We start from the raw sequence: 12,411 nt of genomic DNA, 5'->3' as shown, positions 1-12,411 counted from the left end.
AAAATAATTTAAAATATGAATAAAACAAAAAGGAACTGGTGGACAATAAACTAACATGAACAAAAAATAAAAAGGCTAATGCATTTACAGTACTTATTAAGTTATCAAATACAACCTTACTGTAAAGTGTTCCCTAAATGTCTATTAATTTTAACTATAACTACAACTTTAAGATCAGCGACAACAGGTGGCACGACAAACAGCGGTGGTCTGTGTGAGATTTGACAGAAGTTTGGATTTGACCCGACAGCAATATTCTGGCTCAGCCATGCACTGAAAAATATTAAACAGCGTCATCAATAAAGTTTCAGCTCTCTTAACATTACCCAAAAGTTAAAGGATGTGAGATGAAGGCTGTGAGTTTCATGCCTGATTTGAGTGTTTTTGTGATAGTGATGGGACTGAAGTGACGCAACCAAAAGCAAAGAAACCGTCAGCTTGACCCATGGCTTCTTCCACAAAATAGATGTTTCAATTCTAACATCTTTACAGATATGCAAAATCTTTTTAAGAATAACCCATGTTATTTGCCTTAAAGTTCAATTTGAAATTTGTGTTTTCAATAAAATAATCAAATAATTCTCGATGCAAATAAAAGACAAATGCTGTGTTTTCAGAAGGGTTATTTGACTGAAAGTTGACTCATGTTATCATAAAGCAGTTTCAAAAGCGCAAAGCAGGATTACAGCTCCAAGCAACTGTATGAAGAGCGGTTTTAAGCAAACATCAAACTCAAACACTCAAAAATCATTTATCAAAACACTAGAAATCCACATGTATCATTCTTGAGAATTATCAACAAAATAAGTGACACAAAAACAAGTAAAAACATTACATTTTGTCATAGTGTTTTGAGTTAGTGTTGACGTCATTATAGAACTGAAACATAAACACAGTGTAAGTGATATTTCACACATGCTTCACAATATTTGGTATTAGCTTTAACTGTATAGATAAATATCTACACAGCTTCAACTTGATCCCCAGAATAATTGCAATTTTACCGGCTATTTAACAAATGCGAGCATGAATCACGTCACATCAACAGGGTCCAAAACTGACTAGCGCCAAAAGAGAGTAAAATGAGAGTTACTCTGTTTTAAATCAAAATTTAGGAACAATGTGAAAACAGTCACCATGGTAGTTTATTCCCTAGAGCCCCCTAGAGGCAAAACAAATCCACTCCCACATTAAACATACCGCAGTATACTTTGGTATTTACTATAGGACTGTATATTGCAATAAATCTATAGGACATCCTATTGTGTTTTTAACATTATCATAGTCAAAAAATTAAGTAAAGACGGTTTCAAAGTGACAACATAAACAAACGTTACGTGTGCGTTTGTGGACTCCAGTTAACTTCTGGTACACATTTACAAACAATAGAGTGCCTGTAGATTATTTCTGATAACAAGCTTAAGAAACCGAGAAGAAGCGTTACTTGGCTAAACTCGATTCTTCAATATTTTGAATTTAGACTGCAATATCAAGCTCAACCGCTAGATAACAATGAACCATACAGTTTCTTTAAATGCGACCCATGCAACAAATTGTTTATTTAATACAATTAACTTTCAACAAAATTCAACAAATCGTTTATTTAATACGATTATAATACAACAAAATAATAATATAAATGAATAATAACATAAATAAAATTTGAAGAGCTATATTATTCGACACTAGCCAAACCCAAACTGGAAGTTAACTGGGGGTCAAGTGCGCGTGTGTAAGTGCAGGTTTTTGTAGTGCATCAATTACCAGTAGATACTATAGAATACTACAATATATTTGTACTATATTTTACTGCGGTAAATACTAATGTATATTTGATCAATATTTTATGCCCTAAAATAAATATTTACGGCAGATAAATTCAGTGCCATTTACACTACTGCAGCACATGTTAATTTTGGACCCTACAGACGGATTATACTCAAGAGAGCATTTAAGGCCCTGTGAAGCCATGCAGAAAATACCCCTGTCTGCCCCCCCGCCCCAGAAGCAGTAACACAGTACGCAGCCAGGGTTACACATGAGGGTGTGGATATGAGGAAGGGCTGGTATGAGGGTCACATGGTTATAACAAGGATAGGAAAGGTAAGAGCATGTTGGCTGAGCTGGGCGGCACTCAGGGCATGTGCTTGTACACGTGTGTGTAACCGTAAAGTTGCACAATAACTATGACCAAAGGTATTTAATTGACTCGCTTGGGTAATGTTTACCACCTCCATCTAAAGTTTCCGAAATGCCGTCAAGAGATTTAGGCTTCATACACAGAATTTAAGCGGCGTGCCTTTAAGTTTGTCTCTGAAGCACATTGCGATTTCAAGGACTGTCAAAAGTGTTGATGTGCAGAATCACAGTGGGCATTCTCAAAGGGAGAACTTAAAACTATAAAAAAGCAGCAAAGGAAAGGGAAGTTGCCATGTCATGTGATTGCAAGTGGCGGCAAACACTAATGAGATATTTAAAAACCGAGATGAAAGATTGCATGAAACGTACCTGAAGGTCCGACATCAGATCTCTTCCCACCGTCCCGATGGGCGAGTCTCTTGACATGGAAGTGACCGTGGAAAGGAAGCTGCTTGATTCGGTGAGGTTGGGCATGGGGGACAGGTCATCTGTACGATCTCGTAATCCGTCCCCGAGGTGGTCTACTTTATCCATGAACATCTGTAGATCCGTCCGCAAAGTCCTCATAGAGGTGTTGATGGTATCCAGCACCGGAGTGCCGGGGTTGGATTCAGTATCGGAACCTTCCGCTCCCACGATCACCAGACGTCCCTCGCGGATCAGACTCTCCGTGTCCACAATGAGCCGCTCCACCGTTTTTGTGAGTCGCTCCGCTTCACGTCTGACGTTGTTAAGCATCTCTCGGTCTTCTCGTCTCCGCTGGGCCAACTCGGAGGGTTTGTCTCCGCTTGCGAATCCAGAGGTGGTGGTCTTCTCGAAGAGGTCATCGGGGTCGCTCTCGCCGCCGACAGGACCCTCCCGTTTGGGGTGCAGTAATAAGAGCCTGGCTGTCTCCTCTTCGTCTGGTTCTCTTCGTCCTGTGTCAGCGTCCATGTCGCTCTCTCGAGGACTGCCAGTACGCACGCCCAGGTGTGCCGCCAGGTCGCACCGTTGCATATTTGAGATTAGCACCCGGTTCTCGTACTGTAGCTTCATGACTTTCCCGCTCAGTTCATTCACTTGGAGTCTGGAGGCTTTTAGCTCCTCCTGTAGGGCAGCGCTCCCCGGACCCATGAATCCATTACCTCCACTACCGTTGGCTGGTTTTGGCATTCCATCACTTCCACCATCGGCCCCCTCAGACTCCCTGTCACCCTGACTGGGACCAAATTTAAAGCGGTTAAGTTCAGATGTCAGTTGCCTGTTGTGGTCTTCGATCTCAGAGATGGATCGACGCAAAAGCTCTGCCTCCTCTTCCACAAACTGCAGGTGCCGCCGCAGTTCACTTGCGGATTCCAGAGCGTCTCCGCCGTACGGAGAGGTGGGAACACTCGAGAAGGGTTCACGTCCGAAGCAGTCCTTCTCGTACTGGCAGCGCAAATCCTCGTTTTCCGCCCTGAGGCCGCGGTTTTCTACCTCCAGCTCTACGATTTTTCTGCCTAGGATGTTGGCTTCCTCCTCTACCAGTTTGAGACGCAAGCGTAACTCGGCCTCCCGGGTGGTGTGGGGGCCTCCGCCCATCACCTCCGTCAGGGGTAAAGGACTGTCCACATCTCCATATATGGATTTATACTTCTGCAACTCTTGTTCCAGTTCATCCTTCTCACGGCCTACTTTTGCCATCTTTTTACGCATGAGGGCTGATTCCTCCTTGGCAAACTGAAGCTGACACCGCAGGTCTGCACTGTCCTCCTACACACATACACACAGAATGTGTGAATATACAGTTATAACTGATATCTACAGCAAATAACTACAGTATGTGTTGATACTTGAAATTTCTTTATTTCAATTTTTTTCATATGGTGAAGAGTAAAGGCTAAAATAAACTGCAAGACTTTTGCCCAGATTTCCAGTATGGACTTGTTGCAGAAAGTCTGTGCTAGTCTGCATATTTTATTAGTTTGTTTCTATCTGAAACTTTCAAAAAGAGAATGATGTCTATTTTGAATAAAATCTGTTTAGATTTGAAAAGTCTTGTAGTGTTTTCCAGCCATAATATGCCATTTACATGAGACCATTTTCAATTAAAAACTGAAATGTTTTTATGCATTTTCGCTGTTCATTTACATGAAAAATGCTTTTTGGTGCTCAAAGTGCAAGTTTTTGATAACCACGGCATTATTTTACCGTGTTAACTCTGAAGGCGGCATTTTCCGAAACGATGACGATGAATATGCATTCATATTAGGCGTTGAGCCTGTATGCATGCGTGAATGTTCCCCAAACAATAATGGCGGCCTCCATGCTGCATGTTTGTGCCGCAGGGCATAGCCTACTTATTATCATTTCTCAAGCTAAAAGTAGATTTACTTCACCAGTACAACAAAGGAAAACATAGTATTTATATCCACACTACTATAAACAAATAAACATACTCATCGACAAAGTGAATTAAGAGCACTTTTAGATTAAAACAGTGTATGCGGATGTGCACCTGCAGGTTGGCTTTCTTTATAGCGCAACAGCGTCATCCATTGGCCTGGCATGCATAATACAGCGTTTTTATTTGATTTCCTGGATCCATGTAAATGAAGATTGTTTTGATTAAGCTGTTGTGTGTACGTGAATCTCTTAAAAAAACGCAGAGGAAAACGTTTCCATTTTTTATTGGGTAAACAACTCTAAATGAAAACACGGCGATAAAGTACGGCAATGTGTGTGTGTGTGTACTCACCTGAGATAAAGATTTCTTGTCTTTGAATGCTTCTCTGCTCCCCCGTCTACGCAGAGCAGTCTGCAAGACACACAATCAAATATTCAAGGTGTAAGAGAACAAACAAGAGGAAAAACTGACTCTAACAGCAACAAACGTGTGATTCAGCACGCTAAACATCTTTATTTCACCAGGCCAAAAGTGGAACACACACAAGCTTTTGAAAAGACATAATTAATTCAAACATCTTATTCAATCAAACCATGAATCGTGAACATCACATCAAATCTAAACCTGTTATTACAAACAACCAGATCACGCTGCACCTGAACCTTGATTCTCCAAAGGCTAATAATGCCTCAAAAGATATATTTCATCACACTGATCATGTGACATTACATTTCAAAGATCCCTGTACAACACAAGTCCAACCCAGTCTCACCGCAGTTCGTGGCATAGACACAAAATTCGAAATCTATTCATTCGTGTTCATGGACAAGGATATCCCCTTTTTTTCTTGCCAGTGAGCACAACCTTTTTTTAATGTCTCTCAGCACGACTTTTAATACACAGACCGCATGTGTAGTTACATTTATATATTTATGAAATGTATGAATTATTAAATGTATTATGTATTTATGATAGGTATCACGTATTAGAATACATAGTGGGTGACACGAAAAAAGAGGGAAATCCGTGTCAGTAAACTCAAATTAATAGATTACAGTTTACAATGTCAGGAATTCCCCTGAGACTGTGTTGACAAATCAGACATTAGGATTTTTTATTTGATTTCTTAAACCTGCCTACGAAATACAAAGAACATAGCAGAGAGATACATATAAGAGGGATGATTCACCGGGAATACGTGTTTATCTTTGGTGTGTTATAAGTTGGCCATGCATGTATTGCAAATGTAAAATTGAAAAAATTTAAGTGTGGGAACAAAAGATGCATTCTATTTAAAAGCGAATGCTCACCCAGGCCTGCCTGAAACGCCTCGTGTAACCACACCGTGGTATGATTTGACTAAGACAGCCCAAATGTATACTTAAGTAAGGTGGGTGTACCTGTCAGTACAATTGTTTGGAACCTGATGTTCCAAATATGGTAAGACGCGTTACAGTAAGAAGCGTTACATTTCCGTGCAGTATTCGACCAGTCACTACGCAGTAGTGAATTGGCCAATCATAGCACACCTCGCTTTTCAGAGCGATGTGGTTTGTAAAATATCAGCAAGTTTCAGAGAGGCGGAGCAAAGAGGAGTTACAAACATCTACGGCATGTGGAAAACACAGCGTTTTTGAACCTTAAATCATGTAAACACATTGTATTACATCTAAAACAATAATATTCGTTTAGCAGCGTCAAATGACCCCTTTAAAGCACATTACCTGAAATCAACATGGTACCTTTAAGGGAGTTCATATTACTGTTATAATACGGTATATGTAAATATCTTTTATTTATTTTCTTTGGGATAAAAAGGGTAAACTGTGTCCTGCCTACTGCCGCACTATTTTGAGTCATAAACAGAATTTAACCGTAGCCTGAATCATTTATGGCCAGACAGATGGAAAGTGTGAGAGGGGCCTCTTGACACGAGATGGGAAGGAGTTTGAAACCTTTTAACCATTTCCTGTGCTGAGGACAGAGAGAGAGAGAGAGAGAGTGAGGTAGTCTAGATACAGTAAAAACACAGGCGGGTGAGATGCTGGAATGATGTAATTTTTGTGGGTTTGGTTCAGTGTGTAATGTGGTTACAATTTATGATTCATGATTTCCTGATTCACTTTCAGTGGTCCTCCAGTGAAGTCATGGCCATTAACCACCAGAGAAACATCAATGAAACAAATGGACATATTCTTCCTTTCTAATGAAGACATGACTATTCCTATTTCTTATATGAAGGGTCGAACGATATAACTTATGAAATAAATCCACACACCTTTAAGGCAAAAATATGAGCCATAAGGATCAGATTCAGAACATCACAGAACACCATTGCAACCACACAGAAACACCCTGGCAACACTTCCAAATAGCTGCCTACAACATCCCACATACACTGTTAAAACTGCTCACACTGTTTCCAAAATACATATGTATCAGTTTTTACAATAAAACAAGCAATGCAATGTTGTACCATTTTGCTTCCCCACTGAATACACCCCATTGAAAAGAAAAGATTAACAAGAACTTTGATTAGATAGTATTTCTTTAGTTCACAACTTAAGATATTAGATTGCATGAGCTCTTTGCAGCCCTATCATAAGTAAAGCAACAGCTGCGGCATATCGACAAAGGCTCAAAAACAGAAAGATCTTATGATTTTATACTGCACACAGATTTAAAATCTGTGATATAATCTCAATATGAATTTGATAATTTTTCATCACGTTCTTTCAAAGCAAAACAACCTGAGCTATCTTAACTTATTTTATGGCACTTTCACAGATGATAATAAAATTATTTTCCCCCGGAACGAATATCAGTGAGGAGGTCAGAGTAGCACATACACAGAGCAGTATATCAGACCACTTTAAACACTTTAAACCGTTACCCGCATCAGTACCGGGCACTCACACACATAATACTGTAGCAAACTGATGCCCTACTCAAGTTTTCATACATCACATTTAGCCTGAACATTCTGTTTCAGACATCAGACTTTAAAATATTATCTGTTACTGAAAATATGAGACAGAGAACTTCACACTTGCTTCCAAAACTATCAGACATCTTTCAATTTGAATGAAACCTCATCTGTGGCGTGATGTATAAATGAGGCTTACATTGAAATGTGAGTATGTTGTTTTCTAAGCACATATCGGGATTAATAACAAAAATCTTTGCGTTAATATGTGGGCACCGTACGGATGCTGTTGACTGTGCTTATGTACGCTTTCCTGGAGTGGAAAAAGTAAGGAAGTAAATATATCTGTTTCCACTAAAAATAGCCAAAAGATGTTCACCTTATCAGTAAAACTGTATCAATTTAATTTGACAAGTATTTTTTAATTCATATTTGGCCAGTGGAAAAGAATGAGATCACTATTCTATAATCTTTATCTGAGAACAATTAAACTGATTTTTGGATAGTTTGGTATATTTATTTCTAAAACATAACAATGATATTGGATGATTTTTGGGGATGTAATATGCATAGCACAAATGGCATTTATAGGCCAATCCTTATCTCATATTTTTTAAATGTCTTGACCCTTTGTTGTATCAAATGGATAGGAATATGCATGGAAATGTTATACTGATGAGGCTATGCATAGTAAAACTATGCGTTGTAAACGCCATATATGGTGCTTTTTCCCTTTAAGAGCCAGTTGTGCTCGCATCATGGCGGATTCGCTACTTTCATTGTGGAATTTGCCTCAGCAATGACTTCTCCAGAGAGGGAATGCATCTACTCGTGCGTGAGGTTAAAGTGCGAGAGAAGATTTGTATCTTTATGTACACAATAATAAGCATTTACACTGTAAACCATCTATTTTTTATATTTGGCATGTTTGCGTGCTGGTGCGCTTCCCTCTGTCTAATAAGTAAAAAGTGAAAGCGCGTTGTGGACCCGCCCAGAGGTCCACGATGTGCACAATGAATGCACAAAAGAAAGGCAAAACATTTGCCTTGCTTTTGTGCATACATACACTTTTAGGATGAAATCTACGGAGAGTTTTGAGGCTCCAGGACTAAAGACATTGACTGTAGATGCATTGTAACGTAAGCCAACATCAATGCAAGGATAAATAATAAACAATTACCATTAAATAATTTTCTTGCTTTTCTTAATGCAGCAAATAATTTGACCATAGTAGAAAAATCTGTGTAATTTATTAGCTTTATTGATATGATAAAATTATTTTTTCATTTCACAAACATTACAAAATAATTCAAACTGCAGCAGTTCAAAGCTAGAAAGATTTGGATAGCAAAACGACAGCACCAAAAAACTGATATGATTCGAGAGGACAGTGAACAGAAATACAGTAGGTACAAAATTAAGCTGAATCATGACTGACTGATGTGATATCTAATGTCTCAGGAGAGTGTCTGCTGTCTGACAGTGTGACTGAGCAAAGATAACATTGAGGTCAAAACCCAAAGTCACACATACACATGGAAACAAAGACAACTTTCTGCTCACTGAAAGAAAACACAACACAAGTTCTCACAACAGATTTTCTACTGATCTTTTCATTTCTTCAGATGAGTGCCGCACTGTAAAATAGTTCAGTAAATGGCGTTCTGGAATACTTGATTCTTATTGGACAATCACTACGTTCCAAGGTTTGATATTCCCCAAAAAACAATCGCTCACAACTAATAACAACACATGGACAACCGGATGGTAGATGCTGCAAATCATTTTGATAGGCAGTTTAATATTACACATTTTAAATATAAATATGTCCTTTAATAACATACAGTTGTGTTCACCAGGAACACATCCAACAACAAATGATGTACTTGTTGCATCAAAGAGTGCAGAACAGTACTCTACTCTCAGCCAGTCTTGTCTCTTTGTTCCAAGGTTACCGCAGGATGCAGTTCATGCCCAGACCTGATGGCAGAGCTGAGAATGGGAAGCGGTGACCTGACAAGAGCTAAGAGGATAGAGCTGGATAAAGGACGCGACAACTTTGTTTTTCCTACAACATTGTTTATGATTGTTAATTGATAATAAAGATTGTTAATGATAATCTTAAATCCTTAATTTTTATATTTTATTAAGCCTTGTTGTGCAAGCACTGTTGAGCTTGTGCAGAGGCAGCAGCTTTTGCCAGAGGGGAACTGGAATCCCCTGGTTGGGCCCGGGTTCCCCTGAGGGTTTTTTTCTCGATGGGAGTTTTGGGTTCCTCACCACCGTTTGCCTGCCTGGCCGGGGGGGCTGCTTTCGAATTCATACTTGTATTCAATGTGTCTCATGTACAGCTGCTTTGTAACAATGAAAATTGTAAAAAGCACTATATAAATAAAGTTGAGTTGAGTTGAGTTGAGTTCAAAATTATTCAACCCCCAATGCTGTAAATGGTTTTAGGGAATTTAGTGTACATTTGTAATTGTATTCAGAATGAAATCCTACAAGGACTTCTTAAAGAACCATATGCAACTAAAATGACATCAATTAGTTTTGTAATACAGTAGTAAATGTTTCTTTCGTGAATTCTTCATTGACATAATTATTCAACCCCTTAAAGACTACCACTCTGAAGAACTGAGGTTCAATTAAGTGTTTTCAATCAGGTATTGAAAACACCTGTGGATATCAGGGAGCAGCAATAAAGCCTAATAAGCACCAATTAGGCAGCTTTAAAATGACTGTGATACTCAGCTCCTTCTAGACATTTACTGGTGTGGTTACAAACATGGTGAGGTCAAGAGAATGGTCCAGGAAGACAAGAGAACAGGTGATTACTCTTCACAGGAAGGGCAATGGCTATAAGAAGATTGCAAAGATGTTAAACATACCAAGAGACACCATAGGAAGCATCATTCGCAAATTCAAGGCAAAGGGCACTGTTGAAACGCTACCTGGTCGTGGCAGAAAGAAGATGCTGACTTCGACTGCTGTGCGCTACCTGAAGCGTAGAGTGGAGAAAAGTCCCCGTGTGACTGCTGAGGAACTGAGAAAAGATTTGTCAGATGTGGGTACTGAAGTTTCTGCTCAGTGGACTGATGAAACAAAATTAGAACTGTTTGGGCCCATGGATCAACGCTATGTTTGGAGGAGGAAGAACAAGGCCTATGAAGAAAAGAACACCATGCCTACTGTGAAGCATGGCGGGGGTGAATCATGCTTTGGGGCTGTTTTGCTTCTGCAGGTACTGGGAAGCTTCAGCGTGTGCAAGGTACCATGAATTCTCTTCAGTAACAGGAGATATTGGATGACAATGTTATGCAGTCCGTCATAAACCTGAGGCTTGGAAGACGTTGGACCTTTCAACAGGACAATGATCCCAAGCATACCTCCAAGTCCACTAGAGCATGGTTGCAGATTAAAGGCTGGAACATTTTGAAGTGGCCATCGCAGTCACCAGACTTAAATCCGATTGAGAACCTCTGGTGGGACTTAAAGAAAGCAGTTGCAGTGCGCAAGCCTAAGAATGTGACTGAACTGGAGGCTTTTGCCCATGATGAATGGGTGAAGATACCCGTAGATCGCTGGAAGACACTTGTGTCAACATATGCTTCACTTTTAAAAGCTGTTATAACTGTAAAAGGATGTTGTACTAAGATTGAATGTCACTTGGGGGTTGAATAAAACTGATAATGATGTGAGCTCAGAAAAGACATTTGTGGTTATTTCATTATAAATGTAATGTTATATTTGTCTGACCTACACGTGCCTCTTTGATTTAATTGTAAGCAGGATGACTGAATGATCATAATCAATGTCAAACCGACCAAAACAATCAATTTCAGTGGGGGTTGAATAATTTTGAACACAACTGTATATGACATTGTGTTTACAAACTATTAAATCAAATCACCTGTTCCTGGCATTTGAACATGTCTTACCTTAAAACCGAAAGTAAAGTTTTTCTCACAGAAAGTCTTTATTCATTAAAAATTTCAAATTCAATCAATATTTCATGTTCAATAAGTTCTTTATGAGGTAAGTAGCCATGTAATAAGCGGGCTCCGTGTCGGGTCCTGATCACACTGTCGGGGCTTCACGTACCATCCCATAGTATCATAGTATTACCATAGTACTTCAATTTAGGGAATTTCACACAATTTTAGAATCACTAGAGAATAAAAACATGCATTTCTGTTGTACAACTTGTATGATAATAAATTAGTCTTTTTGCAAGGGTTTGGCTTCACATTCTCATTTCAGAAAGACAAACAGATGATGAAAGAGATGATTAACTCCAAATGAGACGGAGGTGGTGCCACAGACGCAACAGATTTTATACTGTTCAAACTGTGTATCATATTCCCTACCCCTAACCCACCCCCTAATAGCCAGTTGAATTATCCAGTCTTAAATAGCCCTTTCACATTCAGCGTTTCCTTGTGGTTCTGCAAGCTTTGAATGGTTCACTGATCTCTTATATTCTGTTTAAACGAATCGGTTCATCCGAGTCTTTTGTTTGCGAGTCGTTCTGATCTGATCACAATGTGCGTTCATACATGCAAACTCGCTGTGTACAGAAATGAAACTGCAAATCTTCAGCGCCTCACTGTGCTGATGAAGAAGCAGCGCAACTGGCGTTATGCCGCAACTGCAGTCACAAATGACAATCTATTCCACTGAATGGGCGCAGTGTGTTTTTATGAAGATATTTTGGGGAGAGACAGAGGCTGCGCGAAATTTGACAGAGGCGGCCGCCTTCAAGTTTTCTATGCTGGAAAACCCCTGTTAAGATACTAAGATATTAACCTGAAGTATAGTTTATAAATTAATCAATATATAAAGAGAGAATTGTTACTTTGTGGCCAAATAGAAATGACTAAAGGCACCATTAAATCATTCCATTTTTCCATTCCATTTTCTACCGCTTATCCGAACTACCTCGGGTCACGGGCCAATAAATCATATTAGGTGTAAAATGCAG

At 39.3% G+C, this 12,411-nt stretch overlaps 1 protein-coding gene across 1 annotated transcript in view; it reads right to left on the bottom strand.

Annotated features, from left to right (window-relative positions):
* Positions 1 to 12,411, bottom strand: part of LOC130417356 (microtubule cross-linking factor 1) — a 43,287-nt gene that overhangs the window by 15,937 nt on the left and 14,939 nt on the right. The window contains 2 exon segments of the mRNA XM_056742882.1: positions 2,509 to 3,870; positions 4,856 to 4,915. Coding sequence (XP_056598860.1) covers positions 2,509 to 3,870; positions 4,856 to 4,915 — 1,422 coding nt within the window.

The sequence above is a fragment of the Triplophysa dalaica genome, chromosome 3, assembly GCF_015846415.1.
Source record: "Triplophysa dalaica isolate WHDGS20190420 chromosome 3, ASM1584641v1, whole genome shotgun sequence".
NCBI lineage: Eukaryota > Metazoa > Chordata > Actinopteri > Cypriniformes > Nemacheilidae > Triplophysa > Triplophysa dalaica.
Note: the sequence above shows the minus strand (reverse complement) of the source record. Positions and strands in the feature narration are given on the sequence as shown.